The 22,907-nt window shown below is 39.4% G+C and overlaps 1 protein-coding gene across 1 annotated transcript; it reads right to left on the reverse strand.

Moving 5' to 3' along the window:
- Positions 1-737: 737 nt before the first annotated feature.
- LOC139708749 (uncharacterized) lies at positions 738-17,685 on the reverse strand. The gene is made up of 9 exons (XM_071620683.1): positions 17,365-17,685; positions 13,785-14,007; positions 9,677-9,859; positions 8,824-9,115; positions 6,703-6,859; positions 5,955-6,121; positions 4,279-4,415; positions 2,787-2,953; positions 738-1,223 (listed from the first exon to the last, which is right to left on the reverse strand). Exons 1-9 carry the CDS (start codon positions 17,674-17,676, stop codon positions 909-911), a joined length of 1,953 nt encoding a protein of 650 aa, XP_071476784.1. The 5' UTR covers positions 17,677-17,685; the 3' UTR covers positions 738-908.
- Between the last annotated feature and the right edge of the window lie 5,222 nt (positions 17,686-22,907).

Below are 22,907 nucleotides of genomic sequence, written 5' to 3' on the forward strand. Positions count from 1 at the left end.
TCATCTGGGTATCCTTAAGGATTTATCATACTGGATGCAAATACCCTTGGACATGATATTTCATCCACCATAATACTGTTAATCCCGGTGTAAACAAACTGATGCCTGGAATCGCTGGGGGTGATACCATTATTGGTGCAGCATTCTATAAGAGAGAGAAAGGCTTCTAATAAAGCAGATGCACTGGGTATTTACCGTTGAGGACGAGTCCCGAGTATACCTGGGCAAGGGTCTGTGGGAAATGAGTATTGTAGCAAAATCAAACCGTCCTCAATGGGGTTAAACAAGACTGTACCATTAGAAATACAGGGGAACCCTCTCATAACGTGGTTGGTAGGACCACCGCACATGGTAGTTTCCTTGCTATACATGGATCTTCGTTGAATCTGAACAGTCAAAAAGACCAGAGGAAGATGCAGAAGACCTTATACTTGAGCTTTTGCTACAAGAGATACATTATTGTTGTTTAGAGTGGTATGAGACATCAAGCACTGTGTTTAAACAAGGTTATGTACAATCACTCGCTGTCAACATGCAAAAAGACTTAGACGGAAAGCAAAATCTACTCCGTGCAGCATCCTGGAATGTTTGTGACTCAAAGACAGCATTAGCCAGGCTCTGATGCATCTATCCCCTAACTCGGTGAACCATAATCCCATCTCCTGATGGCAGAAAAAAACTGAGAGAGGGTGTGGACATCCTTATGACAGAATTTCCAGGGAGCCAGGGTGGGAGGAATTAAATCTCAAGCGGGAGAACGGGAAATTTTGCAAAAATGGGCTTTCGGCGGGAAATCTCCCGTCGAAAGCGGGAGAGTTGGAGTCTCTGAAAAGATATCATCTTTGTTACCATCACTACTATCATGATATCATCACTGTGCCCATTGTGTGGGGAAGAGCACAGTGGGCCTATTCCATGTGCATCCCCAGGCACGCTCGCACAAGGCGTCCAATGCACAGTCCTCCTTGCTGGTAGGCGTGGATGATGTTGAAGTTGTTGGATGCGCCCTTGATGTCACCATAGATCTCATACCGATCTTCGTACAGGATGAGGAGCTCCTTGATGATGTCTATGACGAAATGGGTGCAGTCGTCCCTGGTGCATGATACGAGGTCCTTGATGAATGTTGTGAGTTCCAAGAACAGCTTGGTCTCCTCACAGATCTGCAAACTGTGAGCGACGTCAATCAGGGCCTGGCCGAAGAGATGGAGTCCGGTGATTATCTGTAAGAAGCGAAATGGAGAAAAGGAAAATGAAGTGCAATAATGCCAGCAGACATCCAGTCTGCTAATACAGGGAGATAGATAGACACCATCAATAGATCTGGGGGTGTTTCATAAAGCTGTTCGTAAAGTTACGAAAGACTTACAAACGATATTTAAGAGTACATTATATAATTATCTATTGTTGTGTGAAAATTAGTTGCTTCAGAATGGTCTCATATTCAAGTAATGTGCAATTTAATGTTTCCAGGTTAGCATGCCTGTACAGTGACTGGCATTAAACGGCACATTACTTGAATATGAGACCGTTCTGAAGCAAATAATTTCCACACAACAATAGATATGTATAATGTACTCTTAAATGAATCCCACAAGAATGGGAACAATCATCCCCCAGCATTCCCACTGATTCCCACTGATCAGTTACTAGCCATCCCCTTTAACCCACTAAGGACAAGCTGATTTTGCTATAACACACATTTCCCATTGACACCTGCCAGAGTATATGAGGGACTAGTATTCAATGGGTTAGGATCACCATGGAGCACTGTGAAAAGATGGAGTCAATTCAAAGCCATTGCATCCAAGAAACCCCAGGGCTATGGGTGTCCTGATGTACCTTTTAAACATAACTTTTTAGTATTCTTTGTACATGTTTCTTAAGGAGGTTCAAAAAAAAATTATTTGAGCCCTTCATTATTCATGTGTAATCTGTGTTTTTGTTGCAGATTTTTCACAATCCTCTCTCAATTGGTAAATTTATAACTGAATATAAAATTGGTTATTAGTACACTTGAGAAGATTAGAGCTCCTGATTCTCTCTCCTATTGGCAAATTCTTGAATATTTCTTCTAAATTTGCAGATTTAATCAATCTAATCAGTTCCATTTAATTTTGCTCCAATGTAAGAAATACAGTAAAAAAATCAGAGGTGCCAATTTGAGGATGAAATGATTTCCGGAGCAGAGTTCCTACAAACCTTGACGGGAAAAACAAGAGACCCTTGCCTCATATCCTGTCCCATGCATACTAAATTGGACAAGATGCCACATCCACCATGTCCATGAGTCAGGAGTATTGCTGGACACCCGTCCATGCTGAAGTAATCAGAGTGGCATGCGTATGATATGAAAGTTTTGCATTATACGGTCCAAAAGATGATGTCATAGCCATTCATCGCCATGGAAATTTATTCTAAAGAATCTAACTTGGTCCAAATGCTTATGCGAGCACCATGGAGGCATTTCACGAAGTGTTTTATCATATAATTTTTTCTGGAAAACTGTTATAAGCTACATGTATCAAATCCTTGCATCTGATTGGCTGAGAGCAAATTTGTCTGACAAATTTGTCAGACACAATGCTTTGCGAAAAGGTGTCAACCCATGCTAAAAGAAAAGACTGTCAGATCATTATTTCAGCACTCTATTTCACCCTAGTCATTTTCCAAATCTATATTGATTGGTTTTATGTCTAGGTAATGGTTCAACTTCTCCCTGCTTATATTCAATTAGATGAAAATATGACTGACTTTAATTCTAATCTGCTAATCTCATGACCCACCTGTTCCTTTGCGAAGGCCTCAAATGACTGGCGGAAGGTTTCGATGGTGAGTTCTCCTTCCTTCACACACGCCTGTATGCTGTCATTCGTGACCCCCAGGCCCTTGTAGATGCCCCGGAAGAGCTGCATCGTCTCACTCTCTTGAGACTGATCGGTGTATGTTACCGCTGAGGGGTGGGGAGTAGTACAGAAAACAGATTGCAATGTTTAAACAAATTCACAGGATTGAAGTATATTAAAGCCCAAACCTCCCCCTCCCCCTTAAAAATAGATGACAGAATGGCCTCTTTGAACTTTGTCCAGTGACAAGGTGTCAAAATGTCTGTGGCCAAAGAGTGAGTTTTGAGGGTGGCACAGATGGAAATCCAGGGCTATAATCAGAGGGCATCCAACATATTGACTTTGGATTATCCTCAGCCCTCGCTTATTTAATTCAAACATATCCAATGATCATTCTTATGAAACATCCCAGCCAAATCTGTAACTTGTTCCAATGAATATCACCCACACATATTCCCTTGCTACCAAACACAGGAACAAACAAGGCAAGTGCCAAACTGTGTCTTGCCCATTCGGGTGGAAGAAATTAATGTTTTTCTAAATCCCAAAAGTTTGGTAACAAACAGACATACACATCAAAAGTTATGAGCCATAATCAAAACGAACCATAAAAACTTAACATTGGGGCCCTAAAAGTTCGTTGACCACTGTCTGTGACATTTGCCCTTGTGGTGACCTTCAACTCCCCAAGGGACATCTATGCCTACCATCCAATTTAGTAACGAACGGACATATACATCAAAAGTTATGAGCCATAATCGAAACGCGCCGTAAAAACTTAACATTGGGCCCTTAAGTTCAATGACCCCTGCCTGTGACCTTTGACCTTGAGGTGACCTTCAGGTTTGGTAAAATGTGTAACTTTGTATAACCACTCTTCCCTCAAAGTTTGATTGAACTTGATTGAACTTTGATTGAAGTCCTCAGTAGAGATTTATCCAAGTTTTTGTAGCGTTACGGATGGACAATGGATGGACGGACGATGGACGGACAGACGCCACAGGTGATCCCTTAGTCTCTCCACACCTCTGGTGGGCTCGACAAAAAGGAATTATTCACATTTTGACATTTGAAATTTGTTGGCTTTTATATAGCATGTCATAATACCAAATGTGTTTTGAATCATCTTACTGTGTTTAGATATCCTATCTACTTGCACGGTTGAGTGCACCTGAACTCCAAGGTCAATTTTCTAAAACCCTGGCATTATCTGATTGCTGACTTAATTTCAAATGCTGTACAAGTTATATGCAATATAATTATGCTGGAAAAATATCTCAGACACAAAAGCTGAATGAAATAACATGAGAATTGGTGAAATGAAAATTTTGGCCTTGAAAAATCTACCTAATGACAAAAAAGCCCAAACTTATATTTTTTGCACTTATGGCCTTTTACCAAAACAGCCAAAATGGTGGTAAAGTACACATACTTGTATCAATGATGCTGATGTAATTCCTGTTGACAAGATAGCGTACATCGTAGGATCCGTTTGGAAGAAAAGAAGCCATGTTCACAGCTCCAACAGCGACGGCCTTTTTACCCGGATTCAAACCTCCCTGAACGTACCTGTGATGAATGTAAAATTATATTGTAAAAAATGATGACATCATAAATGTACAGCATTTAGAAGATATGTACAATAAGTGAAGGTGACATTTTATGATACATACCCTATTGATTACATAAACTGATAAGCATCTGATCTTGGGTCCGCAGCAATGATTTGATAAGGTAAGGTGGTGTTTATTCTAAAGTACAGCCTGTTGATTACATGAAGATGAACTGATATGGATCATTCTGTTATGGGTTATTATCAACGAAAAAATAATGTACTGAAGATGCTAGTATGAAAGCGAAGGTTGAAAAAGACCTTACATACTAATATATCTACACGTATAATACAATTATTAGCAATTGCAAATAACCCTACTATAAAACTCTATATTATCTACACTGATTTCAGAAAATTCCCTGTGTGAGATCGAATTATTATTCCCTGACATGACTACCCACTTGAGGACTAACAATGTATCACTATCCCATGACCACCCCACAAAAAAAACACAAACAGCAAACAAACAAACAAACAAACACACAGACAAAAAAAAAAAACTTGGGCACTGCTGTTCTAATGGCTAAGTGAGGTGATCACAATGGTCCATGAAACAATATTTGTAAGAATGGCATTGGCAAAATTGACTATAATGGCAATGATATCCATCTGCTGTTGCAAATATTACTGTGACAGAGAAGCTATTCCTGTATGACTACTTTCTAATGCAATGCTCAATAAAGTAAGATAAAGTATTTATGTGCTTCAGGTTTTTTTGTTTTGTTTTTTTTACAGTCAAGGTATGGCTTAAAGAGAGTGGCAAGAGAAAACCCTGATACATTACCAGACACAAAAACAAACAAAATACACAAAATATTTCCACATCTTATTTATGTTCATACTGCGGGGAGTAAGAAACAAAAATTTTGTCCAGTGAAATGTCCCTCACTCTCTTACTGAACAAATAAATAAACTTTGGATAAAGGAAGAAACGAAAGATGACAGAAAAAAGATCGAAAAAAATTATAGAAATATTAATGGAATATTTGCAAACACCCAGGTTGCATCCAATTTCAAACAAATACAGTGGACTCTCATTACAACGAAGTCCTGGGGACCAGCAGTTTTCCTTTGTTATATATATATATATATATATATTTCTTTTTATAACTGAACAAATAAACAATAAAAGAGTACAGAGTGGACAACATTGCAGCCCGAATTTTTACTTCATTGTAACCGGAATTTCGTTATAACCGAGTTCGTTATGAGTACACTGTATTAGGTAGATAAGTACTGTCCTCAAGTATTTGATAATCACAATCTTCTGTGATCTGTGACCAGTATTCTTCATCAAGAACATGAAAGAGTGATTCCCAATCTTGAGTCCGCTGGAAGGAGTGGGTGTGTCCTTGGGTGAGGCAGGTAACAGTTTATCCTCATCGCCTATAATTCCATTTGAGGAAACTTCAAGTCTTCGTTCTCAGTGGTGTTCCATTAAATACGTTTCACAGTTTCCTTGGTGACAATGGTCAAGGAAGTTAAAAGCTCACCTGTAGTCAACATACTGGTCATTCTCGGCATCGCGTGGGAAGATAGCCACCCAATCCCTCCTCAAGACCTGGTCAGCAGACACTGACCACGAGACGGTGAGATTGTTTCCCCATGGTACCGTGCGGGGTGAGGCCTCGATGGATCGAGGAGGCTGGACCGTGATGATCTGGAAACATTTCACACAGTTTTGTCATTTCTCCATCTGATTTAAGATTTTCTGCATGCCTGGCATATTTTTCACATCAAAACACTTGCATGTCATTGTCTGGATTTAATTTCTTTTTGAAAAATATTAACAAAAATGTTGGTATCATGCATTTCCCAGAAGATTCAAAGGTTCTGAAAGAGGGGGGGGGGGGGGGGGGCTGAGAAAAATCCTACTACAGGAGTACACATGGATTCTAATTTCCACAACCTAATAAGCTAAGATGGGCAGTTCTTCAGAGGATCAGAAAACTCCACTCTCTAGAAAATGTCATATCTTAACACACTATCTAACACACCAGTCTCTCTTCACTCATAATCTTTGTATCATTATTTGCTAATTTTCATGTGCACAGAGAGTTACCAGAGGTATGATGTGCTACATGTAATAGTTATGATATAATTCATGTATTTCCTTGTGTGCCTTGGTATAATTGTTGCTTCAGTACTGTACGAGAGCTATCAAACAGCCAACTCTGCCTCTTGAAAAGGTAGCCCACCTCACACTTTGGAGAACGTATGCAAGTATTTTGGTGGTGTTACCTGACCAGAAGCATTGAGTGCATAGGCCTCCCACCATCCTTTGTCATCAACCGTGAAGTACGGAAGCGATGCAATGGCTCCATGGCTGGTGTCATGGGGAACCTTCTCCCAGGCTTGAAATGATGCACCTCGCTCCAGTTGCCATGACTTCCACAATCTGTCAAAAAAAAAAAAGAATTAAAATGATAGAAGATGACAGAGTGATATGGCTTGATCATGATCATATTTCCATGTACCAGTACATTTTTAATATCATTGAAAGCTACTGAAAGAAAGATAATATATCTATCTATACACATATTTGAACAGTTTTAAATAGTTTTTTTTTATGATAAAAAGATTTGTATTCCTGTTTTGCTTTGTTTTTTCCTCACAATGCTTCTTTTTCTAATTTGTTAAAGGGATTGGGGGGGGGGGGGGGGGGGGTGAGGGCAGGTTGCTCAACAACTTGGTTTTGCGGTGATAGAGGTATACATGCAACCTCCGAGCCCTTCTCCCAACAGAGAGAGAGGGAGAGAGAGAGAGAGAGATACATACATGCACACACACTTGAGATTGTGTATAACATTTTGCAGTCTCTGCAAGAAGACAAACATGATAATAAAATGGTAAAATGCTGTTAACAAATCACTAAAAAGAACTGCTCATCTTGTTTTACCATTCTGTACAGTTTTATCATACTGTTATTGATACATGATGATACATTGCTCACACCAAGTTTTGTTGTCTTGACTTCTATGTTTGGAAACATGATGCAGAAGTTATGGCATACAGATATTAAAAACAATTATCAATTTATCGTGATAATTGGTTCATGACAGTGCCCATAAGGCTGATTCTTGACATGATTCATGGGCCTGAAAAGCTGGTCCTACTTCAGATTTTTGTGTGTGAGTGTGTGGTTTTTTTGTTTGTTTTTTAGCAAATGTGCATGATCACTCCACTTTTGAAAAGAAAAGGGCAGGAAGAAGCATTTAGTTGTGTCTAGATGTGATGTTTTCACTGTTATGTATCACCCTAATGCCTCATGAATACTGTGTAGCTGCACATAGCTAGGATCAATGTCACGAGGTGTGTGCCTTCGATAGCTCTTGTTAGAGTTTAATACTCATTCATCATTTTGTCAGTTGAGATGGAGAAGGGCGTTAAGTTGCCTCGAACACTTCAGGTTTAATAGTGGCAACTTAATGCCCTTGTCATTCTCAACGGACGATTAAAGATTACTATAATGATCTATGTGCATGCTGTTTGTTTCTAGATAAGAGGTTTGGAGGAGTTAGCTGTCTGCTGTACTCTTCCAGACAAGAGGAGTCTGCAATAAACTCTCGAAGCACATGGTACATGTCTGTTCCTCCATTTTGTCTGCTGTCAAGTCAAAGCCAAGATGTAACATGTCAGTACTCCCCTTCTAAAGGGACAAGCCATGATAGAGCATTCTATGGAAATTTGTGTGAGTCCAAAGTTCACCTACTCTACACAGAACAACCAAGCCTACAAGTGCAGTGAGTGGAATCCAGAGCTCATGAATAGTGACAATACACTCTGGTTTCAACAAGCACATGTGACTTCACAGCTCAAAACCCACAAGAAGTCACAGTTTAGGATTCTTTATAATGGACCAAAATAGTCATTTAGGTTGACAGACCAACATTTTTAAAGTTTGTCTCACCTGGGAGAGTAATCATTTTTCTACTTTCTGTCAACATTTTGCAGCTTAAAACAAAACCAAAATTGAGATATTAGAAGTTTTTCCTGGCCATATCTTTTGGGACAGTTGCTGCTTTCACTGGGTTCTCATTGACAATTGTGCACAGTACGCCTAAGTGTCCCTAATCTTTCAATCCTCATTTCTCCCTTTTCCATGAAACTGCAAGTCACAGCGCTCTCTTATATCACTCACTTTTTGAAAAGGTTAGGATGGTCCAAATTTTAACGAGTTGTATATCAATTTAAAGCTAAGAGCTTACTCTTTTAAATTATGTATGAAGTGGAAACTAATCTTGGCCCACCTTTTGGAGGTTTTGAGCTGGGTGCTCACAGATCTTAAGCACAGTGATTCTGATCATACTGACACCCTTCTTCTCCCACACAAAAGTTTAAAGAGAATTTGGAAACACTCACTGTCCTGGCTGGTCAACGATGAAAGCCTCCACGCCGAAGTGAACGTTCCGAGTCATGATCAAGTTATTCTCGACCCCTGCCCCCGTGAACAGGATCTTTCCCCCGACTTGGTACCATGAGCCCCATGTACAGTAGCCCCAGGGATTGTCCACCTTGTCACAAGTGCTCTGGCCGCATTCGCGGACGATGCCATCTTTGCCCATGCCACTGACCATCAGCTTCCCGTTGAAAATGTCGTATCCCATCACATGAGCAGCAGGTCTCATGTCAGTGGAAAATGTTGGGGCATTTGCTGGTTTCCATTTTTTTTTTTAATTTCAGAGTGGAAACCAAACACAGGAACAGAATGAATGAATGAGGTTAGCTGAACAAATTAAGCACTGCTATTTTTATCTGACTATGGACACATCCTGCTGTAAAAAACTAACAAATGTTTTTAGAGCGGTTAAATCACGAGATTTGCTGACATGAAATACTGATCTACAACAGATTCCAAAACACTGCACTGTGAGCATCATTCTTTGTGCACTTAAACCATATCCAACATGTACGAGACTCCACTTTTGATGGGATTTACTGTATCTTGGGATGGGATAACATAATTATATCACAAAAATCACAGTTTTTATAGAATACGTATGAAACAATAAAATCAACAGAGCCAGTACTTTCTTATTCTTTTGTCTGATTTTAATAGAAAGTAACACTATCCTATTCAAATCGGTTTGCCTCCACGCTCATTATCAAAAGTAAATTGAAACTTTTGAGTGGAGTTTCCCTTTAAGAGGTTACTACACATTCATTATGGATGATTCCACCATGACGTTAGAGTAACTGATCACTGGGATCATACCCATGGTCTTCCAGCCGGCAAAGCTGTGATCATTGTGTTGCCATGTCCTGTGCATCTTGCCTCCCGTAGAGAGCATGAAACCCTCGTACTTGCCCGAGAAGGGGTTCAGGACGAACGTGGCATCGGTGCCGAGGATGGTCGAGCCAGCCAGTAGACCCCAGGAGCCAAAGCTTGTAGGGTTTCCTGCACGAAATAATATCAGGGGAAGGGGAAATTAAGATGAGTATGGGGAAAATTTTCATTTTTTAATGCAAATATGCTCTAACATGACAAACAAACATATAGAGAACAAACCAATGTGACATTTGTACAGAAATTGACAACTACTGCTGCACTGTTTGTCAATACCAAGTGTAAAAAGGCCACAAACATTCATGTTTCTCTTTCTCCTGATTTGTTTTTCTTTCAGTCTCCTTTCTATGCATAATCACTTTCAGATAAAGGTACATAACCCCCCCACCCCCCACACACACACTCTAATTTACTTAATGCTTTCTCTCTATACATATACATGCCAGACATATTCATAATGCATAATGTATTTGTTATATGAGTGTGTTTCTTTGGATAATTAACCTTTGCCTTCTAATTTCAAAAGCCTTTCTTTCACATCAATATGTGTTCTTTGGAACCTGAAAAAGGTGTTTGTTTTGGCACACATCTGAGGCTTTCAGTGCATGTGTAAACTTGTTTTGTGGCCACCAAACAAACTTTCCCCACATATGGTAATATTTGTAGAACGTTAGCATAAAAAGGACAAGCGGACAATGGGTGCAAATTAACGTCTCGATCTACATCTACGTCCATAATTATTATATGCATAGGCTGAAAAACTGATATCTTCAAAACATCACATGATCAGTGGTTAATGACCTCAAATTTACTTCCATTGACCTCACCTTCAAAGAGAGAGAAGCCAAACATTAGTTGCTGTAAATTTCAGCAGAGATTCAACAATAACAGACATGCAAATTCTCTTGAACCAACAAGTTCAGTGTGCACAATTTATCACTACCGGTACATCTAGCAAACAAACCAGTAGAGGCTACAGGTCAACAAACTTTTTTGCAAACTTTCATAACAATACAATTACTGACCGAATGGCTACCTTTTAGTTTGTGGTTTCCTGGCCTCATGGACAGAGATTGTGAGCTCTCGGACTGAATCAACATTTATGGGACCAATATCTTGATCAAGGCAGAAGAGATTAGCTCAATGGCACAGCTATTAACACTTTTAAATCAATGGTCGTTGTTTGCTGATATTCTGTTGGTAACCTCAACAGCTGGCTCTAAATGTCAACATGAAATGACTAATTCATCTTGGTTGCTTGATATGGTGTGTGTACCATACAGCAAGCAAAGATTAAGTCACAAACAGAGTTTCATTTACAACTAGAGAGGGGCCGTCAAAGGCGGCAGACCCACGCCTAAGTACAAAGTCGGGGTAAACATAATGTGCATTCGGTCATCTACCAGAATTCGGCCACTTAATTGCCAGTGTGCTTTATCACCAGCCAGTGAGTTCTACCAAAGATCGTACACTGAAGTGTACGATCTTTGGTTCTACAGTCACATCACACGCAAATCACATAATTACACATACGGTATTAACACTCATTCACGTACAGGAAAGTCCTTAAGTCTCCTCCAAAAATCCATCGAAAATCCCAAATTCCACCGTCAAAAGTGCAGAATCGGAACTTTTCCAAGCGCGCGCGAATTAAGTCCAGTTTTAAGAGTATTGTCTACGCGACGGGTCGCGGAAAAAGCGCTAAAAATCGAGAAATACGCCGTTTTCTTGCGGGATATTTTGATTATAGCAAGCCGAGAGTGTGATGATATCAAAGGTCGTATGAGTGTACGATCTTTGATGGTATCCACAAAAGCAAAAAAGAAAAACAAAATTTACGTACCCCCTAGGCAATTACCCCTATGATTAGTGTCTACGGGAATTATTCAATGCAAGGGTTGAATGCAAATGTCTACTGCACCAGTATTCGGCCACCAACGAGCGCCGCAACGTCCCCGGTGCAATTTTGCACCAACAGTGTAGAGCGCGATGCATTTTCAGCGGCCTTGCACACGCATTGACATTGAGCACGCATATCGTGCAGTGTGACTGCGACCGAGCAAAATGCTCCTCCAACGAAAAAAACAATCAATGTTAATTTGAAAAATCATCAAATATCAAAGGTCGTATGAGTGTACGATCTTTGATGGTATCCACAAAAGCAAAAAAGAAAAACAAAATTTACGTACCCCCTAGGCAATTACCCCTATGATTAGTGTCTACGGGAATTATTCAATGCAAGGGTTGAATGCAAATGTCTACTGCACCAGTATTAGCCCACCAACGAGCGCCGCAACGTCCCCGGTGCAATTTTGCACCAACAGTGTAGAGCGCGATGCATTTTCAGCGGCCTTGCACACGCATTGACATTGAGCGCGCATATCGTGCAGTGTGACTGCGACCGAGCAAAATGCTCCTCCAACGAAAAAAACAATCAATGTTGATTTGAAAAATCATCAAAATACGGGCCAGTTTGTGATGACGGAGAACGAACTTTCATAAATCTAGAAGGACATAGTCCCTCAAATAGGCCTAAACGTAAATTTCGGAATTCTTACGAACATTTGAGCAGCGAAGTCGGATCGTTGGGGAGTTTATGTCTTCGTATGGTAGCGGAAAATCGCAAAGTGAGAAACGGGAAATTTTCGGAATGGTCACTATACCATGGGGTCAAAACTTCAAGGTCACACAGAATTTGCAAGGGTCAACCGATTATCACCAAAATCTAATCGATTCTTTCCTGTCATTATCCAAACATTCCCTGAACATTTCGTGCAAATCCGTTTTCCCGTTCTCTTGTTATCTTGTACACAAACAAACAAACAAACAAACAAACAAACAAACAAACATACAAACAAACAAACAAACAAACAAACAAACAAACAAACAAAAAAAAACCAAAAAAACAAACAAACAAACAAACAAACAAACAAACATACGGAACCCTTTACATAACCCCCTGCTGATTTTCATCGGCGTGGGTAATAAATTGCACATTAAAATCATTACTTAAAACACAATTTCTGAAACTGTAATGACAGGTGTTTGAATAGGACTGCAATGTATGGTACTGTTTCAACAATGGCTATTGAGGAAATGAGAGTAAGGGGTAGGGGGGGGATTCCCACAGTGTTTGTTTGTCATTTGGCATGTTTGCATTTATTCAAGTGCTTTTCAACCATAAAACTTCACACCTATCATTTGATGCACAAGGACTATTATCATGTGTGAAAGTGAAACATACCTATCATGTCTGAATATAAACACATTCTATTTTGGATAACCTGGATAATGATTCTGTACTGCAGTAAACTTGGGAGAGGGGGAGGATAGAATAAGGAAATAATCGAAATGAAACTGCTTAATGTTTGCATTAAAAGTAATTTGACATTTTTCCCTCTTCAAAACCAATGTTGTTACTCCTCTTCTATTTTACAAATAAACACAACAAACTGTCATAAACTGTCATAAATTGTCATAAACTTAATTGGTGTTTAAAGGAACACACAAACAATTCTCCTTGTACTTTTGATGGGACTTCTTTCTTCCTCTTTTGGAATTAAATTTGACTGATTTATCATTTTTTGCAACAAGCAATGTCCATCCCATTATAATTTGACAGCATTTGCTCTTGCAGTCAATTGTACCTTATCCCACAACCATTGCTACACAATCAACACAGAAATATAGATTATGATGATGAAGAAAACTATAATCAGAGGCATATCCATGAATTCCATAAAGAGGAGGCGCCTTTACAAATCAAAGGGGGTGCATGCGCCCCCATTTTTTCTTTTTATTTCTTTTGTTTTAACAAAAAATAAAGAGAGGGTGCACGCCCGGTGCACCCCCGCCTGGATCCGCCACTGATAATAATGTTGTTAATTATGTTAATGATACTAATAATAGCCTATATTGAATATCAATAATCATATGTTGTAATTGCACCATTGATGTTAAAACTACTTCTACTGCTGCTAATACTACAACTAATGGAATAACAATGATCAAGATGATGATGATATTATGTTCTAACCTCGGCACCAGTAGAGCCTTGATTCACTGGTGCTCAGCGATCTTGCAAACACCATGAGAATCTTCCCGTACCACACGGCTGACACAGAGTCCACCAGTGGACCCTTGGCGTTCTCTGCGGGAAGCTTGTTGGTCCCGATTCGAGCCCAGGGACTGAACTCGAGAAAACTCTGCGAACTTTGCGTGGAGGAGTAGACCTGGCCATCTGCTGCCTGAATGAATATCTTTTTGGACAAACAAGATTAGATTAGAAAATTACCGCAACAGAAAAATATCTACGTGCAACTATCTCAAATGACTTTCTACCTTTGAACTTCTCTCCAGATTCTAGACTGGGACCTGAACAGTTATGGGCATATCACAAGATTTGTGTCCAAACCTTTGTAAACTTGACCATTTGATGCTTCGACAAATGGAGCTTATATTACTTCAAATGAGGATCATGTTAAACCACTGAGAACTAGCTGAGTTTGCTATTTAACACATAATATCTCCTGTAGACACCTGCCCAAGAATAATCACAACTACAGAGTAGTCTATTTTTCAACGGGTCATAAGATGACAGCATGACTATAGTGACCCGCTACAACAAAAGGATCCTAAAGTCGCTGACGGGCGAGCCAAGCATGGCCCAGAAAAATGCTATTTTCAGGCCTTTCCTTTGATCATTTAGCTTTGAAATTTCGGCAGATGATAGAAGAAACATTAGACTACAAAATTATGTTAAAACAGAAATCCAAACGTTGTGACAGATTTTGGTGATCTGACTTCAAACTTGATTTTCTCGGCTCACCCGTCAGCGACTTTAGGATCCTTTTGTTGTAGCGGGTCACAATACAAATCCTTTTCCACTTCTGCAGTAGCTTTCACCCACACAGGACCAGAGTCACAATATAATTTGAATATTATACATAGACACATTGTTGATAGGACTGAATGAGTTAATATAGACCTGTAACAACTTTGTGACTCTTCTAAATGTGACAACAGGTGGTTTAACCTGTTGAGAATGGGCTGATTTTGTTACAATGTATGCATTTCCCATCAGACACCTGCCCGAGTATACTCGGGACTCATCCTCAAGGGGTTAAAAAACGCTTGATTTTCCTTCAGTAGCATTGAATACTCCTGACACGTGTCATGAAATGTGGGTTACCAACATGTGGTCAATCATCAACATCACTGGATTCCACCCGATTCAAAGAATGAGAGTGCTTAAAGATAGTATTGGTTGAAACTAAAGATTCTGCCTTTAATACTTTGCAAGATACTTAGAGTAACCACTTTATGAAATGAGAAAGAGCATACGATTCTATGAGGAATTCAAAGTTTGGGTTTTGAAATGGCTGAGATATATCCAAAAACAAAGTAAAACATTATCTCAGCCATATTATATCCAAACTAATTTTTATCAAATAAACTTTGAATTCCTCTTAGAATTATATGCTCTTTCTCATTTCATAAAATGGTTACTCATAAGTATCTTGCAAAATGTTAAAGACTGAATCCTTACTTCAACCAATATTAGGTCGCAGAATATCTATTAAAAAATTATCAAAAAATTAATGTTGGAAGCCTGTAGTCCAATCTCAAAGAAATTGTACCATCCCTTTAATCCCTCTGCTTCAGAGACATCATGAATTCCCAATAGCCTTGAATATGGCAAACCTACTTTTTTGTATGGTTATAGTACACTATAATTACTATTTACCATTTGCAGATGAAACAAAAACCTAGCATTAGTGCTTTAAAATAGTTCTAAAATATGAGTTAGGGATAGAAAGAACCACTGTAAAAATTTGATTCAGTAAAATCGATGTTAAGTATTGTTTAACTCTTCATGTGCCATGGTGTAGACCCCCTACAATTGTATGTGTGCCACATTATTCTGAGACACCAACATAGTCATGCTTTGAGACAAGGTTCTGTTTTCCAGTCTATGTAACTTCTACAGATTTCTGTTGTGCTGGACAAATAGTGAGTAAAGTTGTGGAGAAAATGCCAATATTTGCTTTGATGTATCATTGTATGACAAATGTATATGACTGTTTTTTTTTTCTTTCACATGACCAGTAGCTACATTACTGTAAAGGCATGACTTTTGCACACAAAACAGTGACAGAAACTTTCAATTTACATGCAAATCCAATAGAAAACACACGCTTGACAGTCAATCACCCCATATAAAATGCAAGCTATATGTGAGAGGAACGGAAGCGCGAGAAACGCTTTCATTGTACCATGGCATTTGGCGATTTATCGATCGGATTGGACGGGTTAGTGCATTTGAGCAGAATATGCAAAGTTGGCACGCCATCAACTGAGTCGGACGTGCGAACGTGACACACAAGTTAATAATTTTTAGAAAATGTGAACAATTATTAGGGGAGAGCGGGGTGAGTTGGGACGCGGGTCAAGTGGGACACGTTCTCTGAATTAAAAACTATTCAACCAATCAGCGATTGGCTTATATCTACAATAAGCCCCCAACAACCATACATCACACTAAGAAAGCCATGCAGTTCGGCAAATTCTAAGTATGTATAAAATGCTATTGAAAATTTTCCCCAAAATATGATATTTTTTTGAAATCAGGTTAATTAACCTGTTGTCTTTGTATTCATGATTTCAAGGGCACAATTGAAGCTGGTGGTGAGCCTTATTGATATGCAACTAATATAACTTGTTTTTGACAAATGCCTGCATGGTTACTGAGCAGTCGTACATATTTATGTATATGCCACGTGAGGGACAATTGGGACAACGTGTCCCATTTGTCCCTCATAATAGCATTACATGTAAAAAAAAAGTTGAGATTTTCAAACATGTCGTTCAAACTTGTTTTGTTAAAACAGAGATAATTTGAAAGCATGTTTGACTGTTTTCATTACCAATGTTTCATTACGCCTTCCAACTTTGACATTTCCGACATTTCTATAGGATGTCACACTTTACCAACACCGTCCCATTTCTCCCTTGCCGTTGTCCCACTTTACCCACGGGTGGGTCAACTTCTCCCCCAAAATAAGGTTTTTTCTTTTCATTAACTGCAGAAAATTGAGAACAGTGCCACCCCCAGTTTATAGCTCTTTATGTAACCTACCATATGAACCTTCATGCAAGCCCAAAAGGAAATGTAATCATCTCTTCTATAAAAAGATATAAGAAGAAAATTGGCGAACTTGAAATAATGTCCCACTTCTCCCCGCTCTCCCCTAAATACAATTTTTCCAGACTAAACCCTCTACAATACGGTTTATTGAGAAAATATACTGATATCTCCTTATATTTTACGCTTTATTGTGAAAATGTTTTATGGTAGGATGTTTTGTGGTACAACACTACCAGACCTACACATATGCATCAAATGTGATATCTTGAAAAAAATTTTAAACTGCTCCCAACGGTAAACAGGACCTTGAAGGGTTAACAGATGTGTCTCCTGCCTGCTGCAGAACAGACATTACGCTATATCACATTTACATTGTAAAAGTACGGGGGACAAGGATATCTACCATACTCTACTGACACACTGTATTGAGGTTCAGCATTTATATGACAGTGATAATTAAAAGATTTACCTGCGTTTGATTTAGCTCTGAGTAGACGCACGCAGGATTGGACAGAAACGACTGGTTTTGCAGCGGCGCACCGATGTTTGTCCATTGGCTCCAGGCGGCGTTAGCCGAGTCGGAGTTTCGGTAGGATATTTGCACGACTGCAGACGGGGTATTTTGTGCAGTGCCGTCGGCGACTGTCCGAACAGCAAGGGTGAGATTGGCATTTCCGATCCTATTTTTCACGACACACAGACGGGACGGTTTGAAGCAAAGGCAGAGGGGAAGGCACACTACGGTGCATACTAAAATTGCTAAAGTAGAGCGAAACATCATGTTGGAGCACTGGCGCTTACCAACTTGAGTTATGGTTGTATGAATGGCGAGACTGTTATGCTCTCCTTTGCTATATTCCACAGAACTCTACACACTTCTGTGGTGTTCTAGCGCTTCTCTTTTTCAGTCACGTCACATGCTATGACATCGGCTCAACAGCTACAGAGATGCGGAAGTGTAATAACGTGGGGATTCCCCCCGTAACAGTGGTTTGTTGCGACACAAGGCAAAATCGTGAAACAGGCCCCACCGCAGTGCGCGTGCACCCGTGCGATGCTATGCTGTGGAAATCGGCCCCACCGCCGTATGCATCTCGCGTAAACGCCGTTTGGTGGGGCCGTATTCACGATTATTATCAAAGAGCCTTAATCTCTTTGATTATTATACTGTGGAAGAAAGCCCCACCGCCGTGCTTATCTACCGATGAACGCCACACGGTGGGGCTGAATTCACGAGTATAAACAGGCGAGCCGCCGTAGTATTTGTACGGATACGCAGTGGTGGGGCCTATTTCACGAGTATGCCCGACACAAATTGTCGCCCCCTGAAATAGGCGACAATTTGTGCATGGAGCTGACGGCGCAAATTGTCGCCCCTGCACAATTTTGTCGTCTGGCGACAATTTGTGCAGAGGGCTGACGGCACAAATTGTCGCCGGCCCTCGAAGCACATTTTTGGGGGTGATATCATTCTTGAGATAGTCATTGAAATACCAACACGTAACTTACATGGCTACACCCAGGCAAACAAGCCACGTAACAAATACCTACAGTAACATGTTAGGTAGGTAGTATTTATTTCCGTTAAAAACATATACAAAAAATATAACGGCTGGAAAGCCCATATTCAGCGGTGCCGCCATGGCACCACTGGTCTTCCAAGGGGTCCAGTTACATAGTAATTAAACAAGGCTTTACAATATGCAAAAAGGCAGAATGATACATAGATAAAAGTGGAAAGAGATTGAGAGAAAAAAATACAGGGCTTGAGGTAACAACATACATGACATAACAAAATCAAACATTACATAACACAACAGAACAAAGTAACCCGTCTATCCTGTCACAGCAAACAATACATTGCAACTGGGATTCATAAATTTGTATATATCCGTAAAAAAACATCTAAATTTAAGGCTGATCGAGCAGCCGGTGGTAGGCTATTATACATAAATGCAACTCGGATATATAATGTTATTTCAACAATATCAAATAGAGACAAAGAGAAAAAAAAAAGAGAGAAAAAAAAAATCCTGGGCAGTTGCTTAGGCTACAGCAGAGATATGTCAAGAGCTCGTTTGAAACTGGACAGAGAGAGCTTACATTTCAAGTCATAAATTAACCGATTCCAACTCTGGACTCCTCTAAACGAAAGAGTTCTTTTCCCAACTTCTGTTTTTACCTTACATAATATCAATTTCTTCACACTGTTTCTCAGAAAATAATTTGTTAGATGTTCTTCAAAATATTGCAATACATAATTCTGGAAACATTCCATTAGAAATTTTATACATAACATGTAATAGTTGTTTATATCTTCGTTTTTCCAAAGTATCTAATGACAAACGACTGTAGATTGCTGAAGTCGAGTACCTTAGTTCAACCAAAAGGACAGTTTTCAAAACTCTATTTTGAATAATTTGCAACTTTTCAGAATCCGTTTTTCGCAAATTACCCCATACAACTCTGCAATAATCGAATTTACTCTGAATAATGGACTTGTAAAACACAAAAGCAGTTTTTTTTTTTCAGCTATACAAAATCGTATTCTTTTCAATAAATACAGACTTTTCACTATGCTTTTTATCACCCTATCCACCTGTTGGCTCCAATCAAGATGCTGGTCAAGATAGACTCCTTATTTACAGCAAGTAACAGAGGGAAACTCAGATTCATCAATGCTGACTCTCAACACCTTGTTCCTATATATAATCCTTTTTCTGGAACCTATTAACATCGCTTCACACTTTTTCACATTCAGAGCAAGTGAGTTTACTTCCAACCATTGTGTCAAGCACGTCAAGTCGTTGTTGAGACCTCTTTTGTACTTGACCGAGATCCTTGCCAGGTAAGACATGTATCGTCAGCGTATAAATGGACTTTACATTCCTTCATGCAATCAGGCAAATCGTTGATGTATACATTGAATAACAAGGGCCCTAACGTAGAGCCCTGTGGGATTCCACATGTTACATTATATTATAGGCTCGGATATGGAGCCGTCTATAGTAGTATACTGAACACGATCACGGAGATAATTAATTACTAAACCATTTATACGCATTACTATTCAATCCAAGGAGAGATAACTTATGAAGAAGTGTCGCATGATTGACTGTGTCGAATGCCTTTTTGAGGTCAGTGGAGACCATTCTAACCATTTCACCCTTAACTTAGTTATGGAGCATTTCTTCTGTGAGAGGTTAAGGGCTCCAGTCTGAACGTAACTTAAAGCAGTCATAGTAGAATGGGCAGGTCTGAAGCCTGATTGATTTGGGTTAATAATATCATAACGTATAGGCACTTGACGAAATTCGAACTCTTGACTCACTGAAAGTCAAAAGTCTTATCCACTTTGCCACAGTGCCCCCATTGTCTCGAGGGCAAAATATAACTCCCACGGGAATGACAAGTGCTGTATCACAATGATAGATAAGGCAATATTTGTTATTGTGGTCTACCATCGTTCATTCTAGCCCGGTTGGCCGCCTGTCAAATTCTGGAATTGCCTGACATGACTCTCAATGGTTAATACGATTTCGATATCCCTGCTGCATTAGTCACGTGATTGCATTATGACCAATCACCGACCAGCATTTATGGATACCATTTATCGTATATTTTTGTTCATCAATTAATCGACTTATATATTTACTTAAGTATTTATCTATCTACCAATCTATCTATGGTCACAATGGGCGGGGGTGGAAGGAACAGACTTTGTTATATTCACGAACTGTTATCTCCTTTCACTCTCCCAATCCCTCCTTCAGCTTTTGATTGATTCCTTGGTGATTTTGCAAAAACATAACAAAACAAAACAAAACAACACACACACACACACACACGCACACACACACACACACACACACACACACACACACACACACACACACACACGCACACACAAATGACGAACAACTTCACCGAACAGAACACAAACGACCGAACAGCTCCCGTCTTGCTTGTAAAGAAACCATCTTATTACGAAAACTATACATTCATAAACCATGCAGCACTCGTCTGTTGAATCGACTTTAAGTCTCTTACAGGGCTGCCAACATTGAACAATATTTGGGAATATGAGACACTGCGAAGAACTTACAGAACTCGTTTCAGCGCATGTTTAAGGTGCAATGACACATCGCCGGTTTAGATGGCGGTTCATGTTCAGCAAATCGCCGTGCTCCGCCAAAGACCGTGTTTACACCGTACGCAAACCCTGGTCATCCGTCACTCATCCGCCATGAACCCCGAGAACCGCGGGAAACCGCGGGGAACCGCCAGAAAAATTAAACATGTTTAATTTTTCGTGGCGGTCTTGGTAGTTTGAAATGGACCGTTTTCACATTGCCGTTCATCGTGTAAAGAACGGCATCCTCCGTGTTTGCACCGCAAGATCCGTGATAATACCGTGTTAACACCGCCATAATTTTCAAGCGAAAAGAAACAATGAAGTTAAAAGAGAATAATGGCTCCGGCGACACTTCGTGTCGGAGAAATAAAAAATAGAGAGAAAAAAAAAAGCAAAGATGAACCCATAATGCAAGATCGGGTAAATATATTGAATGCTATAGTTTCCTTATTTCTATTATACAGTAACAAATAAAGTTTAATGTTCAAAAAGTTGTTTGGTATGTTGAATAGTACATCATTTACATCAAAAGGTAAGTTCATAATTTTATTAAAGCTTAACAGCTTTTAAGATGGCCAGCAACGTGAACCTGATAAGTTATACACAGAAAACTAATGTAAATATATTGGGTTCTGCGTTCGTGATTATGTATGACTTTTTGTAAGACTGCATGTTGATACAGATATGTTGAAACTTAAGAGAGTAGAGGGAAAAGCAGTGTTGAAACTTGAAAAAAAAAGAACCCACCATTATTATGTTACGTGAACCTGTAAGTAAAGAGGAAACTATATATGCACACATACTCTATATGCTTCTTTGATAATGTATAACGTACATTACGTCTTTTTATTGACTGTTGTTAAAGATATTATCATTATAATCATCATTGCCGTTCTTATAATATAGCGCATAATACCTTTGGCAAGGTCTCTATGCGTTTTAGAAGGGGAACTAAAAGATAAACAGGAAAAGGCGAACATCTAAACCGGCGATGTGTGATAAGATGAGAAGGCAGTTTTATTGACTGAACCCTCCATGACTGTGGAGTATAAGGTTCAATGGATTTATTTCCTCGAAACAGTGGGAGACCAACATTTCATCTTTGCTAGCGCCCCCTTGTGAGCTCCAACATGTAGCCCTCTCATATTATTCTCGCACTCTCAAAGCATACTTTAGTGTCTAAGTTAATTGATAGGGAGCCTCAAGCTGCGTATTTCAGCAAGTCGCCAGGATCCTCTCTCTGCATGTTTCCATATAATAATATGTTCTATCAAACTATTAACTCTCAGTTTGCAGCTCATTTAATTTATGTTTTATTCTCTTTGACATTTTTCAATATTTCTACTACATTCAAACCCGAACTAGCAAACAACAACAAGAACCATAATCATAATAATGATAATAATAGATTGTTAGTGCTAGGTATTTTTCGTTCACTTTGAACTGACTAGACTGCATATAAGCCAATTCGTAATTAGCTCATGTACACCTTGGTGCAAATGACCTTTCTTTTTTCTCAGTGGGTTAGGCACTTCACTCATTTTAAAGCTGTATAATGCATAAGCTTGCCCGACATACCATTTTATGGAATTCGTGTCTAAACAAAGCATGAACTTGTGTTTAGAACAGGTGACCAGAATAGTCCGTCAGTTGACACTTTAGCAGGCATCTAATTCATTGTTTCGTATGGAACGCAATAACAACCTTTTTCTTTTGATATTGCCAAATACCAGGCTTGCTATCAGGTGGATGTTCTGGCAAGCACTATTTAGACAAGGATCACATGAATAATCATCACATCACAGATACTTATGTCAGTGAATTAATAAACCAAAATGCCTGTTGGTACAAATGACCTTTTTCTGCTCAAGCGCAAA

Source organism: Diadema antillarum, unplaced genomic scaffold, assembly GCF_040938485.1.
Source record: "Diadema antillarum isolate AM-2024a unplaced genomic scaffold, OU_Dant_1.0 seq00001370_RagTag, whole genome shotgun sequence".
Classification (NCBI taxonomy): Eukaryota; Metazoa; Echinodermata; class Echinoidea; order Diadematoida; family Diadematidae; genus Diadema; species Diadema antillarum.

What these genes read in the sequence shown, in the direction of transcription:
- LOC139708749 (XM_071620683.1), bottom strand. Translation starts at nt 17,676, where the DNA reads ATGATGTTTCGCTCTACTTTAGCAATTTTAGTATGCACCGTAGTGTGC. An exon ending in AAGGCTCTACTGGTGCCGAG is followed by an intron (nt 9,860 to 13,784) that starts GTTAGAACATAA and finishes TATTTCGTGCAG; the next exon opens with GAAACCCTACAAGCTTTGGC. An exon ending in CACTCAATGCTTCTGGTCAG is followed by an intron (nt 6,122 to 6,702) that starts GTAACACCACCA and finishes AAATGTTTCCAG; the next exon opens with ATCATCACGGTCCAGCCTCC.